Source organism: Pristiophorus japonicus, chromosome 3 (assembly GCF_044704955.1).
Source record: "Pristiophorus japonicus isolate sPriJap1 chromosome 3, sPriJap1.hap1, whole genome shotgun sequence".
Taxonomy (NCBI): Eukaryota; Metazoa; Chordata; class Chondrichthyes; family Pristiophoridae; genus Pristiophorus; species Pristiophorus japonicus.
Genome location: NC_091979.1, coordinates 133,823,225 through 133,846,518, shown reverse-complemented (window position 1 = coordinate 133,846,518; position 23,294 = coordinate 133,823,225). Strand labels below are relative to the sequence as shown.

Here is a 23,294-nt window from a genome sequence, read left to right as displayed (position 1 = left end):
ACCCCCGACCCGACACCCGCTCTCCCCCCCTCCCCCGACACCCGCTCTCCCCCCGCCCCCCCGACCCGACACCCGCTCCTGTTCCCCGACCCCCCCCTCTCTCTTCTCCCTCCGCCCTCTCTCTCCCTCTCTCTCTCTCTCTCTCTCTCTCTCTCGCTCAGCGGCACGAACAGCTGCAGAATTTTCCCTTGCTGAAGCACTTTCACACAGGTAGGAAGATGGTTTATTTAATCTTTTCTTGGCTTATAAATGTTTATTCAGGTTGGATTTATTTGTATAATATTTGTAGAAGTATAAATAAGGATTTATTGTCGAATTTAATGAGTTCCCTTCCACCCCCCCCCCCACCTCGTTCTGGACGCCTAATTTGTAACCTGCGCCTGATTTTTTAATGTGTAGAACAGGTTTTTTCAGTTCTACAAAAATCTTCACTGGCTCCATTCTACTTTAGTTTGGAGTACATTTTCACTGTGGAAACTTTCAAATCAGGCGTCAGTGGCCGGACACGCCCCCTTTTGAAGAAAAAATTCTATTCTAAACTAGAACTGTTCTACCTGACTAGAACTACAGAAAAAAAAATGTGAAGAATTGCGATTTCTAAAATAGTCAGTTCTCCACCAGTTGCTCCTAAAAATCAGGCGCGAATCATGTGGAAACTTGGGCTCTATATCCTGCAGCCCATTGGTTGCAAGTTGTATTTGTGTAAGGTGAAGCCATTTAAAAAAAACTGTACCCCTTTGTTTTGCAATTTTCAACTGCTTCATGCAACTTTCCTGATATCTCTATAGACAAAAAAGCCAATTTTGCACATGCCTGAATGAATTCTTTAGCGGGTTGCTTGGCAACAGCAGAAACATGCCAGGTGTAACCCACTCCTACACTTTTCCCTCTCTCCTCCACATGGTGCATCCTTGCGCAACATGGCTCAGATCAGCAATTTAGCAGAACAGGACTCAAATTTAACATAAGCTAGTTCTGTAGCTATGAATATTAATGTATTAACTGTTCTGATATGTATTTTAACAACCCTCAAAACGGATATTTAAATATTAGCACACTGTTCACAAGGCTTGTGTATTGACGCAATGCATTGGAGCCCTAAGGTATTGTGCCAGAGTAGATGCAAGGTTGTATCTATTATCCCCCACATGTTGAATGAGGTGAAACAGCCCAAACACTCTCCTCATGAAGGAAATGACAGACCACTATCATATATCTCTTAATCACAAGTTCCAGAGCAGCATTGGCAGGACAAGTGAGAGCAGCTCACCTGCTGTCTTAGCTAAGAAGGGTGTATACCTTGAGGACACCAAGAAAAGGAGAGCAAGAGTCTTGCTCTCAAAACAAATTAAAAAATACAATTTTGCTCAAAGAAGAAAAATAGTCCATATGGTAACAACATACCCTCAGATAGGCTTGCAGTTCTTCACAAACTTTCCTTCGGTTATTTTCTACTTTCATTTTCTTCTCATAGTGAGAAAGAGAACTGTGGAGAAACATAGCTCTCTTGATAGCACCCTTCTGTTTTAGTTTATCCAGCTGCAATTCCACATTAAAATCTGCAAACATACCAAACTCAACATTAGCTTTAAGTATACAACACAAAACAAGAAAAAGAAAAATATTTAACAAATCAATGTATCAATTAGAGAGAATACTTTAAACAACTAAGATGAAACATGTCTTTGCAATGTGGCCTCGGAGTTAATTATCAAGTAAAGAAATAAAACGATGTATAAGAATAAAATTGAAGCTCCTTCAATGGCTTAGTGAATAAAGGCCCTGCCAGGTGTACTTCCACTATATCTTCAATCTTTATAATACTCCTCAAGTACAACTCAGAGCACTTTATAGGGCACAGGAAAAAAGTGAGCACTGAGCAGGAGGGAAAATGGAGAAGCTAAGTTGGGAAGGAGCGGGGTTAGCATGGATAATTAGAAGGACAGAAAGGTTTTCAGGAAGCTCTTGGAAACAGAACAGGAGGTAAAACCAAGGACAAGGATCTTAAAATCAATATTCTGGGGCACAGGGAGCCAGTACGGCTTTGCGAGAGGAGGGTGATCGGTGCATGGGACTTTGTGCAGGTGAGGTCACAGCCAGTGGCATTTTGAACAAATTGTCTTTCATGGAGAATTATCGCCGGGAGGTAGGCAAGAGCCCGGGAGAAGTCATGGTTCATGATTCAAGGGCCGAAAAGCAGGATCAGGGATTCAATATCTTTGGGGCGGGGGAAATAGTTCGGGATGGTGGGGGTTGATGTCAGAAGCAAAAACAGTAGCAATCTTGGTAACAGATTGTATGTTGAAAGTGAAGCTCAATTCAGACTCGAACAGTCTGCCAAGGTTCTGTACAGACTTATAGCACAGCAACAACCTATCCAGACTAAATGGATTCTGATGAAAGATCATCAACCTGAACTGTTAACTCTGTTTCTCACCACAGATGCTGCTTAACTGGCTGAGTATTTCCAGCATTTTCTGTTTCTATTTCAGACTAAAAATGGGCCACGGTTAAATTCCAAACTGTGTGGAGTTAGGTGGATAGTGACTGGCATAGATGTAGGTGAACAACAGAGAGCTTCAGTACCCTTGACCAAGGGAGGAAAATGATTCTTGTTCTTCATTGCTATCTCGTGAACCTTGCTAGAAAGTAGGAGTATAATATCGCCCTCAGTTAAGTAACCTGTCAACATTTGCGGTTTAGATGAAAAATGACCATTTGTTCGAAATCTGAAACACTGCAAAATTGCAAAATTTTGAGTATACACAAGCTGCAAAAGTACTATCCACCTTAGGGAGGTCTAAGGTACCCACTATACAACTAACTGGTGACAGCCTAGTGTGACAAGAGTGTTAAACTGAGCCTGTGGTTACAACAGCTGCAGTACTGTCTTACTCACACTAGATGTCACCATACCACATTCTTGCATTGATCAACAAATGGAGCACAAAAGCAAAAGACAACACCTGAGCTGAGAAAGGCAACTCCATGGGGACACTTGGAATAATGTTTGAGCAGTGCCAGTATATGTTAAAAACTCCTCCAACCACTCTCAAAAGCATTAAACGCTTGTGCACAAGATAAACAGGATGGGCCAGAATTTCCTTGATCCAACTTACGTCAAAATTAATGCCGGTTTCCACACTGATTTTGCTGATGGCAAATGATGCCAAAATTTCCTGAGAACCTCATTAGTATACACCGAAACATAAAAATCGACATAGATAACACCATAAACAATCAGGGGGCAATAAAAGTGCTAAATATGCACCAGCTTCATCAAGATCCCTCTTTAACTTGCTGATGTTATGAAAATTAAAGTTTGAAGTCATCAAACCATCATAGGAACAGAGGCAGGCCATTCAGCACCAAGCCTATTCCACCATTCAATTAGATCATGGCTGATCTGTACTTAACTCTATTTACCTGCTTTAGTTCCATATCCCATAATACCATTACCTAGCCAAAAATCTACTAATTGCATTAGAAATTTTCAATTGATCTAGCCTCAACAGCTTTTTAGGGGAGAAAGTTACAGATTTCCACTACACTTTGTGTAACAAAGTGCTTCCTGACATCACCCCTGAATAGCCTAGCTCTAATTTTAAGGTTATGCCCCCTGGTTCTGGACTCTCCCACCAGAGGAAACAGTTTATCTACCCAATCAAATCCTTTAATCATCTTAAACACCTCAATTAGTTCATCCCTTAATCTTCCATACTCAATGGAAAGAAATAATTTATAGCAATTAAAGAAATGCAATTGCTTTTCTCTTTTTAATGTAACACCTGCTGATGCCATAACAAAGCATTTAAAGATACCGAAAATGCAGTGCAGGCCTCAATAACACAAAGAAAAACCACACTAAAACACCAGAATTAGTGACTTAAGGTCCTTTTTCACCTAAGATCTAGTGCATAATTTTACATTCAATCAGAATTAGCTGAATGCAAGAAACAATCTTTGTAATGGGGGCACAGCTATGTTCATGAGCTAAGTGGTGATTCAGTAGATGTAACTTGGGAGTGTCGCAAATGATTAAGGAAATTTGCACGCAGTGATGTTTCGGCGTAAAACCAGCGCAAAGCAGTTATGTGCAAATTTCTTAGTGGGAAAAAAAAAGTGCATTTCCGCTCTTATGCCATAATTATCCAGAAACTTTCCAAGAAATTTAAGCTGATATGTTATACAAATGCAAGTTTGTTCTTTCTTCTTCCTTTCCTTACAGAATAGGGCTGCACCACAATACACGTTGGCCCGCAACTTGCGGTCAGCGGCGAAGCAGATACGCTCGCCGCTGACCTTGAAGAAAGCTGCCCAGAGATTTTGCGATCTCTGTAGCGAAAACTTTATCTTTCTCGATGTGCAATTGATTGTAGCGCTGTGCAATGGAAATTCCTATCGCAGAGCTGCAGTGATGTCTAAGCAGCCAATTATATTGAAGTAATCTCACAGACAGCAAAACAGGTAATGAAAGCACTGATTATCTGCACTTTTAAAAAATGTTAGAAAGCAACATAAATATTGGGATATACATATGGGGTTAAGACAGAAGCTGAAATATCATGAACAACTGTTTATTTTTTTCTAATTGCAATTTTTATCATAATGGAGAAATTTGACATTCCTCAAATATAAAAATTTGATTTTCAGGGTTAGAACATTTGTTAAGCAATCAGTACACTGTTAAAAACTGCAGTTACACCTATTTGAACAAGGCTTAATATTTAATGGGGTGTTTAACACCGATATTGGCACGGAAAAGTTTGTGTCAGTTCCACAGATTTCATAGATTGCTGGCTATGATTGCGGGGGTCAACAGCACAGCCAGTGTCGGAGCAGTGAATGACTGTCTGCAACTTCAGGATTTCTGCATTTAGATGCACATGCGATAAATCCTGACGTTCCGGTCAGTTTCCGAGGGGTAATAATGGTTACCCCCTCTGAAACTGACAGCTCGCCGTCATTACCCACTGCAAAATCCGGGCCAATGTTTCAAACCTTTGGTAGACAATGCCCTCATTCCCTGAACACTGGCAGCATAAAATGACTATTTTGATGACACTGAGCCAAGTCTGAATTACATCACTGATGCAATCACGTGTAGTTTGAACAGAATCAAATAATTATAATTTGTAAATAACAGAAGGTACTCTACCAACACCAATCATCAAGTTCTGCATTAAAAGGACCTACAAGAGCTTCAGTTTAGGTCTTATATAAGACAGTTACAGCCAAACATTAATTGGCATATAATATTGTTTTACTAAGTGAGAGTTTGATTGACAGTTCCATCTCATTATTCTTAATTTACATGAAATAAATCACGATGACCAAGTTTATTTGGCTCAGCTCATGTTCTGGCACACCCAATTAGCTGCAGGCATAGCTCAGTCCTGAAGATAACTGGGCCACCCAGCTCTAAATAATTCTGTCTCATGTCTTGGCTTCTACTGCACTAGCTCCTGAAAGACTGCACAACCAATTTATTGTAGTTCAGAGTTAAAATAACAGAACATAGAGAAACTATAGAGTCTTATTTAAATTGTACTAAACTGCAGAATGTGCACATCTGATAAGACTGAACTCACCCAAGAATTCTGCAGCTTGTATTCCATATGCACTTAAGCAAAATGTAACTGTAAAACTAATGAAGGGAAGAGGTTATCAGCAACTGTGACAAACCCAGTTTTTAAAAAATTAAAATGAAAGTCAAATACAAGAAAAACATGAATTAAATGCTGCAGTACTACTTAAGGTGAAATTCCATCAAAGACTTGTAGTACTATGGTCTAGTTCAAGACGATGCATCTCGAAGATGCACATTCCCTAATTGTGATGCAAAAGTGGTTTTATTTTGAATTCTGGAAGACTTACAATTCTATTCTTAAATGGTCTCATATCCTGAAGCAATTTTTAATTATCTGCAGTCAGAATCAATAAATTGGGAACTGCAAACAAGAAGGTGGCGCCTGTATATCAGGATTCATTTGGAATTCAGAACTGCTTTCATTGGCAGAATAGAGAAATGTAAATATTCTTTTTATGTTGTCTCTTTTCATAAGCAGTTTTAACTGAATTCACACTGCTGGTTATCACATCACAATAATCCTCAATGCATAAATTATCAAAGATACTGAAACATTTTACCAATTTTTTTACATTCTTGCTTCAAGTTCATTTTTTTTTTAAATTCAAGTGTTAGTGCTGGGGACTGGAACACTTTCTACTTCAGGCACCCGGGGGTAACATCTAACAGTGGAGGAGCAATATGGGCATTAGCAAACCGTCTACCATTGATTTTCAAGTCAATGGATAGAAAAATTGAGCAGGGTGGATATAATCATCATAGGCAGTCCCTCGGAATCGAGGAAGATTTGCTTCCACTCTTAAAATAAGTTCTTAGGTGGCTGAACAGTCCAATAGGAGAACCACAGTCCCTGTCACAGGTGCAACAGATAGTCGTTGAAGTAAAGAGCGGGTAGGACAGGTTTGCCGCACCTGCGCTCAATTTCTGCATGGTCTCAGCGATGAAACTCGAGGTGCTCAGCATCCTCCCGGATGCACTGCCTCCACTTATGGCGATCTTTGGCCAGGGACTTCCAGGTGTCAGTGGCGATGTTGCACTTTTTCAGGGAGGCTTTGAGGGTGTCCCTGTAACGTTTCCTCTACCCATCTTTGGCTCGTTTGTCGTGAAGTAGTTCCGAGTAGAGCGCTTGCTTTGGGAGTCTCGTGTCTGGCATGCAAACTATGTGGCCTGCTCAGCGGAGCTGATCAAGTGTGGCCAGTGCTTCAATGCTGGGATGTTGGCCTGGTTGAGGACGTTAATGTCGGTGCATCTGTCCTCCCAGGGGATTTGTAGGATCTTGCAGAGACATCATTGGTGGCATTTCTCCAGCGACTTAAGGTGTCTACTGTACAAGGTCTATGTTTCTGAGCCATACAGGAGGGCGGGTATTACTACAGCCCTGTAGACTTTGAGCTTGGTGGCAGTTTTGAGGGCCCGGTCTACAAACACTCTTTTCCTCAGGCGGCCAAAGGCTGCACTGGCGCACTGGAGGCGGTGTTGGATCTCGTCGTCAATGTCTGTTCTTGTTGATAAGAGGCTCCTGAGGTATGGGAAATGGCCCACGTTGTCCAGGGCCGATAACAACCAAGATCCAAAACAATCCAAACAGATATACCACTTTGGATACTGTTGGGGGAGATGGCTCATCAGGGGAAGGCAGCAGTAGCCAACTTCATAGGACCATGGGTGGCTCTGCTGCACAGGAGGGCAGGAAAAAGAGCGGGAGAGTTATAGTGGTAGGGGATTCTATTGTAAGGGGAATATTGTAAGGGCGTTTCTGCGGCCGCATTAGAGACTTCAGGATGGTATGTTGCCTCCCTGGTGCAAGGGTCAAGGATGTCTTGGAGCGGTTGCAGGGCATTCTGGAGGGGGAGGGTGAACAGGCAGTTTTTGTGGTGCATATAGGTACCAACGATACAAGCTGAATTTAGGGAGCTAGGAGTTAAATTAAAAAGTAGGACTACCAGTGCCACATGCTAGTCAGAGTAGAAATAGCAGGATAGTTAGTATGAATAAGTGGCTTGAGGAATGGTTCAAGAGGGAGGGATTCAAATTCCTGTGACATTGGAACCGGTTCTGGGGAGGTGGGACCAGTACAAACCGGACGGTCTGCACCTGGGCAGGACCGGAACCGATGTCCTAGGGGGAGTGTTTAAACTAATATGGCAGGGGGATGGGAATCTATGCAGTGAGAAAGAGGGAAGTAAAATGGGGCAGAAGCAAAAGGTAGAAAGGAGATAAGGGAAAGTGGAGTGCAGAGAAATCAAAGGCAAAAATCAAAAAGGGCCACATTACAACATAATTCTAAAAGGACAAAGAGTGTTAAAAAAATAAGCCTGAAGGCTCTGTGTCTCAATGTGAGGAACATTCATGATAAGATGGATGAATTAACTGCGCAGATAGCTGTTAACGGATATAATGTAATTGGGATTACGGAGACATGGCTCCAGGGTGACCAAGGCTGGGAACTCAACATCCAGGAGTATTCAATATTCAGGAAGGATAGACAGAAAGGAAAAGGAGGTGGGTAGCATTGCTGGTTAAAGAGGAAGATTAACGCAATAGTAAGGAAGGACATTAGGTTGGATGATGTGGAATCTGTATGGGTAAAGCTGCAGAACACCAAAGGGAAGAAAATACTAGTGGGAGTTGTGTACAGACCACCAAACAGTAGTAGTGAGGTTGGGGATGGCATCAAACAGGAAATTAGGGATCCGTGCAATAAAGGAACAGCAGTTATCATGGGCGACTTTAATCTACATATAGATTGGGCTAACCAAACTGGTAGCAATACGGTGGAGGAGGATTTCCTGGAGTGTATAAGGGATGGTTTTTTAGACCAATATGTCGAGGAACCAACTAGAGAGCTGGCCATCCTAGACTGGGTTTTGTGTAATGAGAGAGGATTAATTAGCAATCTTCTTGTGCGAGGCCTCTTGGGGAAGAGTGACCATAATATAATAGAATTCTTCATTAAGATGGAGAGTGACACAGTTAATTCAGAGACTCGGGTCCTGAACTTAAAGAAAGGTAACTTTGATGGTATGAAACGTGAATTGGCTAGGATAGACTGGCAAATGATACTTAAAGGGTTGGCAATGGATAGACAATGGCAAACATTTAAAGATCACATGGATGAACTTCAACAATTGTACATCCCTGTCTGGAGTAAAAATAAAACGGGGAAGGTGGCTCAACCATGGCTAACAAGGGAAATTAGGGATAGTGTTAAATCCAAGGAAGAGGCATATAAATTGACCAGAAAAAGCAGCAAACCTGAGGACTGAGAGAAATTTAGAATTCAGAAGAAGACAAAGGTTTTAATTCGAAGGGGGAAAAGAGAGTATGAGAGTAAGCTTGCAGGGAACATAAAAACTAACTGCAAAAGCTTCTATAGATATGTGAAGAGAAAAAAGATTAGTGAAGACAAATGTAGGTCCCTTGTAGTCAGAATCAGGTGAATTTATAATGGGGAACAAAGAAATGGCAGACCAATTGAATAAATACTTTGGTTCTGTCTTCACTAAGGAAGACACAAATAACAAGGAAGACACAAATAACCTTCCGGAAATGCTAGGGGACCGAGGGTCTAGTGAGAAGGAGGAATTGAAGGAAATCCTTATTAGTCAGGAAATTGTGTTAGGGAAGTTGATGGGATTGAAGGTCGATAAATCACCAGGGTCTGATTGTCTGCATCCCAAAGTACTTAAAAAAAAAAAAAAGTGGCCCTAGACATAGTGGATGCATTGGTAGTCATTTTCCAACATTCTATAGACTCTGGATCAGTTCCTATGGATTGGAGGGTAGCTAATGTAACACCACTTTTTAAAAAAGGAGGGAGAAAGAAAACAGGGAATTATAGACCAGTTAAGCCTGGCATTGGTAGTGGGGAAAAGTTGGAATCAATTATTAAAGATGTAATAGCAGCACATTTGGAAAGCAGTGACAGGATCGGTCCAAGCGTGGATTTATGAAAGGGAAATCATGCTCAACAAATCTAGAATTTTTTGAGGATGTAATTAGTACAGTGGACAAGGGAGAACCAGTGGATGTGGTGTATTTGGACTTTCAAAAGGCTTTTGACAAGGTCCCACACAAGAGATTAGTGTGTAAAATTAAAGCACATGGTATTGGTAATGTATTGACGTGGATCGAGAACTGGTTGACAGACAAGCAAAGAATAGGAATAAACGGGTCCTTTTCAGAATGGCAGGCAGTGACTAGTGGAGTACCACAAGGCTCAGTGCTGGGACCCCAGCTATTTACAATAAACATTAATGATTTAGATGAAGGAATTAAATGTAACATCTCCAAGTTTGCAGATGACATTAAGCTGGGTGGCAGTGAGAGCTGTGAGGAGGATGCTAAGAGGCTGCAGGGTGACTTGGACAGGTTAGGTGAGTGGGCAAATGTACGGCAGATGCAGTACAGTGTAGATAAATGTGAGGTTATCCACTTTGGTGGCAAAAACAGGAAGGCAGAATATTATCTGAATGATGAGATTAGGAAAAGGGGAGGTGCAACGAACCTGGGTATCATGGTACATCAGTCATTGAAAGTTGGCATGCAGGTACAGCAGGCAGTAAAGAAAGCAAATGGCATGTTGGCCTTCATAGCAAGAGGATTTGAGTATAGGAGCAGGGAGGTCTTACTGCAGTTGTATAGGGCCTCGGTGAGGCCACACCTTGAAAATTGTGCACAGTTTTGGTCTCCTAATCTGAGGAAGGACATTCTTGCTATTGAGGGAGTGCAGCGAAGATTCACCAGACTGATTTCCGGGGTGGCAGGACTGATATATGAAGAAAGACTGGATCGACTAGGCTTATAATCAATGGAATTTAGAAGAATGAGAGCGGATCTCATAGAAACATATAAAATTCTGACGGGATTGGACAGGTTAGATGCAAGAAGAATGTTCCCGATGCTGGAGAAGTCTAGAACCAGGGGTCACAGTCTAAGGATAAGGGGTAAGCCATTTAGGACTGAGATGAGGAGAAACTTCTTCACTCAGAGAATTGTGAACCTGTGGAATTCTCTACCACAGAATGTTGTTTTGGCCAGTTCGTTAGATATATTCAAAAGGGAGTTAGATGTGGCCCTTACGGCTAAAGGGATCAAGGGGTATTGAGAGAAAGCAGGAAGGGGTACTGAAGTTGCATGATCAGCAATGATGATATTGAATGGTGGTGCAGGCTCAAGGGGCCGAATGGCCTACTCCTGCACCTGTTTTCTATGTTTCTATGTTTCTAAGATAAAATTCAAAAAGTTTCTGAAGAACCAAAAAAAGTCAGTCACGACCCTGTGGCCCAGCCTTGCTCTTTCTCCCGGAGCGGTAGCAGCGACATGCCAGACACCAAGACCAAGCAAGCTTACCAGAAGCAGCCCACCATCTTCTCGAACAAGAAGTGGGCACTGGTGGGTGAGGGCAGCAAGGAGAAGCTTCCTCGCTACTATCGCAACGTGGGCCTAGGCTTCTAGACTTCACGAGAGGCCATCGATGGAACCTACATTGACAAGAAGTGTCCGTCACCGGGAATGAATCCTGTCAGGTGTTGTGACCAAGATGAAGATGCAGTGACCATCGTGTTCCGCAGGGATTACCTGCATTACATCAGGAAATACAACTGCTTCGAGAAGTGACAAGAACATGTCTGTGCACCTGTCCCCCTGCTTCAGGGATGTACAGAATGGAAACAGTTTGACAGTGGGGGAGTGCCAGCCCCTCAGCAAGACTGTGCGCTTCAATGTCCTCAAAGTTACCAAGGCTGCTGGAGCCAAGAAACAGTTCCAGAAATTCTAAGTGTGATGATAAGGTGAATTAACTACAATAAATCATTTGTGAAAAGAGAAAATAAATTAGCTTAGTGAGCTATGAATGGGAACAGTAGTGTTTTTTGTTGCCCCTTTTAGTGTAAAAAAGAAAGATCTTGCATTCATATGGCACTTTAGCAGATCCTCAGGACTTCCCAAAGTGCTTCACACCAATGGATTACTTTTGAAGTGCAGTAACTTTGGTTATATGGGCAAATGTGGCAGCCGGCTTATAGTCAGCAAAGTCCACAAACAGCAAGTGGAATGAATTATCAGTGAATGTGTTTTGGGAGGAATGTTGGTCAGCACACAAGGAGATCTCTCTGTTTTTTCTCAAATTGATATAGCATTTCAACTATTTAATTCTTGCTATTCATGCCTGGCTTTCAAGCAAACCAAAGTTTCAAATCTGTCTGGAAGCGAGGTATCATCAAGATACAGTTTAAATTATTTAGTTTATAAGACTATAAGACTAAACATCTTGTGCTTTGTCAAGCAAATGGAATCAGATAAAGTACAAATCAAACTGGTCACCGCAAATAGCAAACTGAGAAACAGAAACAGTGATTTGGGATTCAGAATGCTCCTCCCATTATACAGGGCTGAACTTACCAGGAAACCATGATATTTTCTTTCACTGTACAGGTTTTGTTCTCTGGGTTCAAGACTGATGGGTTGATTTCTAATGAAGCATTCACATGAATTACTGGTCTGGCTCTGAAAGTTCAAAACATAACAATAAGCCCTCCATTAACGGTGTCCTGTTGGAGAGGTTCTGAACTAATTTTATTTTCTGCAGTGGTACAATCTTACATTTTAGACTTTTGTTCAACTGGATACATTGTGCTGCTCAGCTCCATGATTATTTGGTAATCTAGCTTCCGTACAACACAATGACAAAATCTTCCCTTTGTTTGCCACATTGAGGATGGGAAGGAGGACAGAAGACTCTGAAGGCAAGTTAAGGGAACATAGTTCCTTCTAATTTCAATTCCTCAACCCATCAAGATTTTTTCTGTGCCTTCACACTTAATTTTTTCCCCAAAATAGCATAAAGCTATATATTAATTGCAATGAAATTGCCACAAAGTCCATTTTATATGACTTTATAATCAACTATTCTTTATCTGGGTGTCAGTGCTAATGTGCCTCCTTGTCATACAATATTTATAATGGCAAAATACCTCAAGGTACGCTGATGCCAAAAACAGACAATGAGCCTAGTTTTACAATGGAGTTTGAATATAAAACCAAACCCTATTTCAAGTATGATTGCAATCAGACTATTAAATCAAAAACCCACATGCCTTTCAACTACATTAAATTAATTAAAAATCAGGATTGGACCAGCAAATGAGCAGATATTAATCTGCATAATGGACTAACTTGCTAACCATATATAAGCAGGGAATCTGTTTAATATGTTTACATTGGTACATTGCCTAATATCTCACACAGATCTCCCTCAGGAAATCTTCAATTTGAAGTAACATCATTAATATCAGATTTAACTTAATAATGGCAAAAGAATCCAGACATGCACCTGATTACAAACATGTTGGGGTACGGTAGCATAGTAGTTATGGGGCCAAGTTTCAGCCTGAGTTGCTCCTGTTTTTTTGGAGCAACTGGTTTAGAATGGAGTAGCTGAGAAATTGCAATTCTTGGCATTTAGTTTGCTCCAGTTCTAGTCAGTTAGAACAGTTTCAGTTTGGAACAGATTTTTTTTTCAAAAGGGGGCATGTCCGGCCACTTACGCCCGTTTTTAAAGTTTAGGAAGTGAAAACATACTCCAAACTAACTTAGAATGGAGTAAGTGTAGATTTTTGTACGCTCAGAAAAACCTTGTCTACACTCAGAAAATCAGGTGTAGGTTACAAATCAGGCGTAGGGAATGGGGGGGGGGGGGGGGGGTTAAAGGGAAGTTTATAAACATTAAATACTTCAGTTTTACAAATAAAGAGCCATCATCAATAATAAATAATAAATACATCAATAAATCAATCAAAACAATTACTTAAAAATTTTAAAAAATTAAAAAATCAATAAATAAAACATTTCTACTTACCGACTGCAGCACCGGGAATCCTCCAACAGTGTGCTGGGACGGCCCCCCAGTGTGTCACTGTCAGTGTCTCTATCTCTTTGTCTGTCTGTCTGTGTCTGTGTTTCTGACAGCGAGGGGAGGGGGGTGGGGGTGGAGAAGGGGGGAGGGGGGGAGGAGGAGAAGGGGGGGAGGAGAGGAGGGAAGGAGAGAGGGGAGGAGGAGAGGGGGGGAGGAGGGGGGAGGGGAGGGAGGGAAGGAGAGGGAAGGGAGGGAAGGAGAGGGGAGGGAGGGGAGGGAAGGAGAGGGGAGGGAGGGAAGGAGAGGGGAGGGAGGGAAGGAGAGGGGAGGGAGGGGAGGGAAGGAGAGGAGGAGGGGAGGGGAGGGGTGGGGGAGAGAGAAGGAGGCTGAACATCCGGGCCCAAGACTTCAGGCTGGATTTACAGGTAGGTGGCGTTGGGGCCCGGATCGGGGGAGGGGGGGGGGGGGGGGAAAGAGAGTCGCGGAGGTCAGGGGGGGGTGGAGTCGCGGAGGTCGGGAAGCGGAGGTTGGGTCGCCCGGGGGGGGGGGGGGCGCGGAGGTCGGGTCGCTAGGGCGGGGTGGGGGGAGCGGGAGTCGGGTCGGATCCGGGGAGCGGGAGTCAAGTCGGGTCGGGTCCGGTCAGGTGGGAGGTGAGCCTTATCCACGCAGCCCCAGTGAGGCCATTCGGCCAGGGCTAGGGGCTGCGTGCTTCGAGCCCCTCCCACAATTTTGGTCACCTGGAGCTACTGCACATGCGTGCCCACTGTAGCGCGCATGTGCAGAGGTCCCGGCACTGTTTTCAGCGCAGGGACCTGGCTCCGCCCCCCAACAGCTCATGCTGCGCCGCGCCCAGCTCCAGAGGACCTACAAGGAGCCGGAGAATTGGTACTTTTTTTTTAGGCGCACTTTGTGGCGCGAAAAACTGGCGTCCAGGCAGATCGGGCTGCGCCGTTTTAGGTGCGGTCTGAAACTTGGGCCCTATGTTACTACTGGACTAGTAATCCAGAGATGTGAGTTCAAATTCCACCATGGCAGCTGGGGGATTTAAATTCAGTTAATTAAATAAATCTGGAATTTTAAAAAGAGCAGTATCAGTAATGGTGACTACTGGATTGTTATAAAAAACCAACTTGTTCACTAATGTCCTTTAAGGAAGGAAACCTGCCACCCATACTCGGTCTGTACTATGTGTGACTCCAGATCCACAGCAACATAATTGACTCTTAACTGCCCTCTCAAATGGCCTGGCAAGCTACTCAGTTGTACCGAACCGCTATAACAAAGTCAGCATTGTGGGAGTACCTTCACCACACGGACTGCAGCGGTTCAATAAGGTGGCTCACCACCACCTTTTCAAGGGCAATTAGGGATGGTCAATAAATTCTGGCCTTGCCATGAACAAATAAGTTTTTTTTTAAATCAGGATAGCAAATCATAATCATTGCAACTTCATTTTAAGCAATCATCTGTAAAATTCTGCCGTGAATCTGACCAGAAATCTACATTTCCAATAGCTGTAACTGATCACTTTGCTCATCCAGTATTCTTCCGTTATGAACTGCACCACAGAAGAATTGCATTAAAGTAAATTTTACAAGATCCAACATATTGTTTGATGATAGCTATTTTATATAAATTTCTGCCTGCTGCATTTAAAGTGGTTTTCATTTTTACTGAAGTTAATGTACTGTATTCATCAGTGCAAGGCACATGAAGACACCATGTATGGTAAACAATGTGAACATCTCAGCTGAATCTAATTAATGCATTCCTAAAGTGTCATTTAGACCTTTGTAGCATTATTCATGGAGCTGAGCAAATCATTTTAATCATTTACTGTAAGCTGCTTTACTTAGTGCTTTCTGGGATCAACAGTAAATGTTATCATTTAGAATGCTCCAGAGAACCCAAAATGTTTCACTTACGTTTGCTACATAAAACACAGATCTTTCCTTTGCAGGAACAGTTCTTGAAAGCTTATTTGTACATTAAATATTTTCAGAAAGGAATGCTTCCGATTATGAATTGTGTTAAAAAGTGTTTACAGTCTCTTTTCCACATTTTTGTACAGGATTATTACAAATTGAGTATTTTCCTCAAAAAGGAAGAATATGAAGGAAGCGAAACAGGGCGGCTGCACCTAGAACATGCACAACTATAATAATCTCAACGTAATGAGGCAGGAGTAATATCACCATACCCTCATTTTCCTTGATCCCTGCTTGGTGGTGACCCAAATGGAACTATGTCCTTGAATAGTGTGGCTTACTGCTCGTACCCACCCAGCTCAGATCAGATAAAGTGTTTGGAGCTAAGCAAAGAGAGTTTTTCTTCTCTACAGGTGCAGCAAAAGGTTTTGTGGGATGGAGGCATTCTGGATGCTGTTTTTGGACACCAGTCATAAGGCTCTGAAGCCAGTATCCATTTGTGCTGCTGTGGGCTTCCAGGCCTGCAGCAAGAGTTGCCTTTCATCCCCTGCTTCCAGCTACAAGGACAGGCTGGTGTAAAGGGATTACTGGACCTAAAGTAATGACATGAACCAAGAAATAGAGGCAGGTTCAGATCAGATGGAATGCACTTGGAAGTGCCCTCCACCCGACATGCCCAGAGAGGAAAATAAGAACATAAGAAATAGGAGCAAGAGTAGGCCATTTGGCCCCTTGAGCCTGCTCCTCCACTTAATAAGATCATAGCTGATCTGATCTTGGCCTCAACTCCATTTTACTGCCCGTTCCCCTGCAGTTCAAAAATATCTCCACCTTAACACCTATATTCAAATCACCACATACTAGGCCCAAGTTTCGGGCTGCGCCTAGAACAGCGCAGCCCCGACCTGGACGCCCATTTTTCGCGTCACAAAGTGCGCCTAAAAAAAACTTACCTATTCTCCGGCTCCCTGCAGGTCCTCTGGAACTGGGCGCGGCGCAGCACGAGTTGTGGGGGGCAGAGCCAGGTCCCTGCGCTGAAAACAGTGCCGGGACCTCTGCACATGCGCGCTACAGTGGGCGCGCACGTGCAGTAACTCCAGGCGCCCAAAATTGTGTGGGAGGGGCCCGAAGCACGCAGCCCCTAGCCCTGGCCGAATGGCCTCACTGGGGCTGCGTGGATAAGGCTGCCTCCCACACCCAGCGCCTGCTTCCTCCCGACCAGACCCGACCTGACTTGACTCCTGTTCCGCCCCCGGACCAGACCCGACCGCACCCCCCCACACCGGACCCGACCTAACCCCCCTCCCAACCTCCGCTTCCCCCCCGCCCAACCTCCACTCCCGACCCCGACTCCCCCCCCGACCTCCGCTCCCGCCCCCTCGACCTCTGCTTCCGACCCTCCCCCCCCCGGACCTCCGCTCCTGACCCTCCCCCGCCCCCCCCTCGACCTCCGCTCCCGACCCTCCCCCGCTCGACCTCTACTCCCGACCCTCCCCCCCCCCCCCCCCCCGGACCTCCGCTCCTGATCCTCCCCCACGACCTCGGCTCCCGACCTCCCCCCCCGGACCTCCACTCCCGACCCCACCTACCTGTAAGTCCGGTGCTGGGCGCGGGTCCAGCTGCGCGGGTCCAGCTGCGCGGGTCCAGCTTCTCTCTCTCTCTCTCTCTCTCTCTCTCTCCCTCTCCCTCTCCCTTCCTCCCTCCCTTCTCTCCCTCTCTCCTCCTCCTCCCCCCCCCACCTCCCCACCCCTCTCCTCTCCTCTCGCTGTCAGAAACACAGACACTGACAGAGAGTGAGAGACACACACACACAGACAGACAGAGAGATAGAGACACTGACAGAGACACACTGGGGCGACTGTCCCAGCACACTGTTGGAAGAGTCCCGGTGCTGCACTTGGTAAGTAGAAAATGTTTTATTTATTGATTTTTTTTTTACATTTATTTTTTATTAATTTTTTTGGGTTGATTTATTGATGTATTTATCATTTATTTTTGATGATGGCTCTTTATTTGTAAAACTGAAGTTTTTAATGTTTGTAAACTTCCCTTTAAACCCCCCCCCATTCCCTACACCTGATTTTCTGAGTGTAGACAAGGTTTTTTCTGAGCATACAAAAATCTACACTTACTCCATTCTAAGTTAGTTTGGAGTATGTTTTCACTTCCTAAACTTTAAAAACGGGCGTAAGTGGCCGGACATGCCCCCTTTTGAAAAAAAAATCTGTTCCAAACTGAAACTGTTCTAACTGACTAGAACTGGAGCAAACCAAATGCTGAGAATTGCAATTTCTAAGATACTCCATTCTAAACCAGTTGCTCCAAAAAAACAGGAGCAACTCAGGCCGAAACTTGGCCCCACGGTTTGGCATCAGTGTGTAAAATATTAAAAGATTGCAGTACATTGAGACATTTCATATTTTGCTCAGTTACATATATAGCATTTGCCAAAGACACCAAGAATGCCAATGGGATGTGGAACACACACTACTTTTGACTCTGGTACAATACAACCATTTACATTTACAACACTTTGGGATAGATTTTATATCTGATATGCCACTGCAAAATAGTATAGCTATAGTCTACAACCTAACCTTATTTAATGGCACAGAAGCTAAGTTTTGCAATTTTATAGTGGTGGCGGGGGTGTGGGGAGGAGAAAGAAGTGATGCAGAAGGATTTCACTTCCACAGTGGAGGGATGTAAGGGAACATTCCCATTTTCACAACATTGTCTGGTTTACATAATTATATTTGGTCAGATTCTGCAGAAAAAACTTTTTTTCATTTAAGATTACAAGGAAAAGGTAGGGCCAGGCAATCCTGATTAACAGTGCTTTAAGAAACAGCAATCCAACTGTAAACTTTAAATTGCTGTATAGGGCTCATTCCAGAATCATTACAGTACGATCAATTTAGAACATTCCAGCTGCTTTATTACACTGCCAGTACTATGAAAATGCTAAGGAACCAAGGCTATTAATGATGGTCACTCTCAAGAATTGAAGAATTCTTTTTATTGTTGAGAAACATATTTTCTGTCTCAATTTTTGTTTAGAAAATTAAATCATTCTTACAACTACCCAGTAAGCAGTAAGTACACAGGCATGGAAGATGTTTCTTTTTATAATGCTGTACTTTCCAAGGAAAATTGATTGTTCAGCTTTTGGATGCAAAACCATTACCATTAGCAAGGAAGGACATTAGCTTGGATGATGTGGAATCTATGGGCCCAAGTTTCCACAGGATAAAAAACGGGCGCCCCTCCGAGCTGGGCGCCCGTTTTTCGCGCCTAAAACGGCGCCAGAAAAAAACCGCGCTATTCTGGAGCGTTCTGCAGCTCCTCGTCTGTTTGGCGCGGCGCCCAGGGGGGCAGAGCCTACACTCGCGCCGATTTTGTAAGTGGGAGGGAGCGGGTACTATTTAAATTCGTTTTTTTCCTGCCGGCAACGCTGCGAGTGCGCGTTGGAGCGTTCGCGCATGCTCAGTGTGGAAAAAAAAACATTGGCACTCGGCCATTTTTGTAGTTCTTAGTAGCTGTTTAATTTTTGAACATTTTTTAATAAAACCACATTGCCATCAGCACATCAGCACTGAGACTTCCCTTCTCACTGTCCCCTTCCCCTCCCTCCCCTCCGCGGCAACAAGCCGCTGTCTCCTTCCCCTCCCTCCCCTGCGCGGCAACAAGCCACTGTCTCCTTTCCTTCCCCTCCCTCCCCTGCGCGGCAACAAGCCGCTGTCTCCTTCCCCTCCCTCCCCTGCGCGGCAAAAAACGGCGGTTTCCTTCGAACGATGGCTGAAGCACTTTCACACAGGTAGGAAGATGGTTTATTTAATCTTTTCTTTGCTTATAAATGTTTATTCAGGTTGGATTTATTTGTATAATATTTGTAGAAGTATAAATAAGGATTGATTGTAGAATTTAATGAGTTCCCTTCCCCCCCACCTCGTTCTGGACGCCTAATTTGTAACCTGCGCCTGATTTTTTAATGCGTAGAACAGGTTTTTTCAGTTCTACAAAAATCTTCACTTGCTCCGTTCTACTTTAGTTTGGAGTACGTTTTCACTGTGGAAACTTTGAAATCAGGCGTCAGTGGCCGGACACACCCCCTTTTGAAGAAAAAATTCTGTTCTAAAGTAGAACTGTTCTACCTGACTAGAACTGCAGAAAAAAAAATGTGGAGAATTGCGATTTCTAAGATAGTCCGTTCTCCACCAATTGCTCCTAAAAATCAGGCGCAAATCATGTGGAAACTTGGGCCCTATATGGGTAGAGCTGCGAAACATCAGAGGGCAGAAAACGTTAGTTGGGGTTGTGTACAGACCACCAAACAGTAGTAGGGAGGTTGGGGATGGCATCAAACAGGAAATTAGGGACGCGTGCAATAAGGGTACAGCAGTTATTATGGGTGACTTTAACCTACATATTGATTGGGCTAACCAAACTGGTAACAATACTGTGGAAGAGGATTTCCTGGAGTGTATAAGAGATGGTTTTCTAGGCCAATATGTCGAGGAACCAACTAGAGAGCAGGCCATCCTAGACTGGATCTTGTGTAACAAGAGAGGATTAATTAGCAATCTGATCATTTGTGGCCCCTTGGTAGAATTCTTCATTAAGATGAAGAGCGACAGTTAACTCAGAGACTAGGGTCCTGAACTTAAAGAAAGGAAACATCGATGGTATGAGATGTGATTTGGCTAGGATACACTGGCGAATGATACTTAAAGGGTTAATGGTGGATAGGCAATGGCAGACATTTAAAGAACACATGGATGAATTACAACTATTGTACATCCCTGGCTGGCATAAAAATTGCAGGGAACATAAAAACTGACTGCAAAAGCTTCTATAGATATGTGAAGAGAAAAAGATTAGTGAATGCTAATGTAGGCCCCCTTGCAGTCAGAATCAGGTGAATTCATAATGGGGAACAAGGAAATCGCAGACCAATTGAACAAATACTTTGGTTCTGTCTTCACGAAGGAAGACACGAATAACCTCCCGAAAATACAAGGGGACCGAGGGTCTAGCGGGAAGGAGGAACTGAGGGAAATCCCAATTAGTCAGGAAATAGTGTTAGGGAAACTGATGGTACTGAAACATAGAAACATAGAAAATAGGTGCAGGAGTAGGCCATTCGGCCCTTCTAGCCTGCACCGCCATTCAATGAGTTCATGGCTGAACATTCAACTTCAGTACCCCATTCCTGCTTTCTCGCCATAACCCTTGATCCCCCTAGTAGTAAGGACCTCATCTAACTCCTTTTTGAATATATTTAGTGAATTGGCCTCAACAACTTTCTGTGGTAGAGAATTCCACAGGTTCACCACTCTCTGGGTGAAGAGGTTCCTCCGCATCTCGGTCCTAAATGGCTTACCCCTTATCCTTAGACTGTGACCTCTGGTTCTGGACTTCCCCAACATTGGGAACATTCTTCCTGCATCTAACCTGTCTAACCCCGTCAGAATTTTAAATGTTTCTATGAGGTCCCCTCTCATTCTTCTGAACTCCAGTGAATACAAGCCCAGTTGATCCAGTCTTTCTTGATAGGTCAGTCCCGCCATCCCGGGAATCAGTCTGGTGAACCTTCGCTGCACTCCCTCAATAGCAAGAATGTCCTTCCTCAGGTTAGGAGACCAAAACTGTACACAATACTCCAGGTGTGGCCTCACCAATGCCCTGTACAATTGTAGCAACACCTCCCTGCCCCTGTACTCAAATCCCCTTGCTATGAAGGCCAACATGCCATTTGCTTTCTTAACCGCCTGCTGCACCTGCATGCCAACCTTCAATGACTGATGTACCATGACACCCAGGTCTCTTTGCACCTCCCCTTTTCCTAATCTGTCACCATTCAGATAATAGTCTGTCTCTCTGTTTTTACCACCAAAGTGGATAACCTCACATTTATCCACATTATACTTCATCTGCCATGCATTTGCCCACTCACCTAAGCTATCCAAGTCGCTCTGCAGCCTCACAGCATCCTCCTCGCAGCTCACACTGCCACCCAACTTAGTGTCATCCGCAAATTTGGAGATACTACATTTAATCCCCTCATCTAAATCATTAATGTACAGTGTAAACAGCTGGGGCCCCAGCACAGAACCTTGCGGTACCCCACTAGTCACTGCCTGCCATTCTGAAAAGTACCCATTTACTCCTACTCTTTGCTTCCTGTCTGACAACCAGTTCTCAATCCATGTCAGTACACTACCCCCAATCCCATGTGCTCTAACTTTGCACATCAATCTCTTGTGTGGGACCTTGTCGAACGCCTCTGAAAGTCCAAATATACCACATCAACTGGTTCTCCCTTATCCACTCTACTGGAAACATCCTCAAAAAATTCCAGAAGATTTGTCAAGCATGATTTCCCTTTCACAAATCCATGCTGACTTGGACCTATCATGTCACCTCTTTCCAAATGCACTGCTATGACATCCTTAATAATTGATTCCATCATTTTACCCACTACCGATGTCAGGCTGACCGGTCAATAATTCCCTGTTTTCTCTCTCCCTCCTTTTTTAAAAAGTGGGGTTACATTGGCTACCCTCCACTCCATAGGAACTGATCCAGAGTCAATGGAATGTTGGAAAATGACTGTCAACGCATCCACTATTTCCAAGGCCACCTCCTTAAGTACTCTGGGATGCAGTCCATCAGGCCCTGGGGATTTATCGGCCTTCAATCCCATCGATTTCCCCAACACAATTTCCCGGCTAATAAGGATTTCCCTCAGTTCCTCCTCCTTACTAGACCCCCCGACCCCTTTTATAACCGGAAGGTTGTTCGTGTCCTCCTTCGTGAATACCGAACCAAAGTACTTGTTCAATTGGTCCGCCATTTCTTTGTTCCCCGTTATGACTTCCCCTGATTCTGACTGCAGGGGACCTACGTTTGTCTTTACTAACCTTTTTCTCTTTACATATCTATAGAAACTTTTGCAATCCGTCTTAATGTTCCCTGCAAGCTTCTTCTCATAGGCCATTTTCCCTGCCCTAATCAAACCCTTTGTCCTCCTCTGCTGAGTTCTAAATTTCTCCCAGTCCCCAGGTTCGCTGCTATTTCTGGCCAATTTGTATGCCACTTCCTTGGCTTTAATACTATCCCTGATTTCCCTTGATAGCCACGGTTGAGCCCCCTTCCCTTTTTTATTTTTATGCCAGACAGGAATGTACAATTGTTGTAGTTCATCCATGCGGTCTCTAAATGTCTGCCATTGCCCATCCACAGTCAACCCCTTAAGTATCATTCGCCAATCCATCCCAGCCAATTCACGCCTCATACCTTCAAAGTTAGCCTTCTTTAAGTTCTGGACCATGGTCTCTGAATTAACTGTTTCATTCTCCATCCCAATGCAGAATTCCACCATATTATGGTCACTCTTCCCCAAGGGGCCTCGCACAACGAGATTGCTAATTAATCCTCTCTCATTACATAACACCCAGTCTAAGATGGCCTCCCCCCTAGTTGGTTCCTCGACATATTGGTCTAAAAAACCATCCCTTATGCACTCCAGAAAATCCTCCTCCACCGTATTGCTTCCAGAAGGCCGATAAATCCCCAGGGCCTGATAGTCTGCATCCCTGAGTACTTAAGGAATTGGCCCTAGAAATAGTAGATGCATTGGTGGTCATTTTCCAACATTCCATGGATTCTGGATCAGTTCCTATCGATTGGAGGGTAGCTAATGTAACACCACTTTTTAAAAAAGGAGGGAGAAAACAGGGAATTATAGACCGGTTAGCCTGACATCGGTGGTGGGGAAAATGCTGGAATCAATTATTAAAAATGTAATAGCAGCGCATTTGGAAAACAGTGACAGGATCGATGCAAGTCATCATGGATTTATGAAAGGGAAATCATGCTTGACAAATCTTCTAGAATTTTTTTGAGGATGTAACTAGTA

At 43.8% G+C, this 23,294-nt stretch overlaps 1 protein-coding gene and 1 pseudogene across 1 annotated transcript in view; one reads left to right on the top strand and one right to left on the bottom strand.

Annotated features, from left to right (window-relative positions):
- The window catches only part of itgav (integrin, alpha V), a 153,215-nt gene that overhangs the window by 38,310 nt on the left and 91,611 nt on the right, over positions 1-23,294 (bottom strand). The window contains exons 15-17 of the mRNA XM_070875830.1: positions 11,993-12,097; positions 5,592-5,647; positions 1,405-1,559 (exon numbers count right to left, since the gene is read on the bottom strand). Coding sequence (XP_070731931.1) covers positions 1,405-1,559; positions 5,592-5,647; positions 11,993-12,097 — 316 coding nt within the window. The remainder of the gene's footprint in view (positions 1-1,404; positions 1,560-5,591; positions 5,648-11,992; positions 12,098-23,294) is intronic.
- On the top strand, positions 10,913-11,369 carry LOC139259901 (small ribosomal subunit protein uS17-like; annotated as a pseudogene).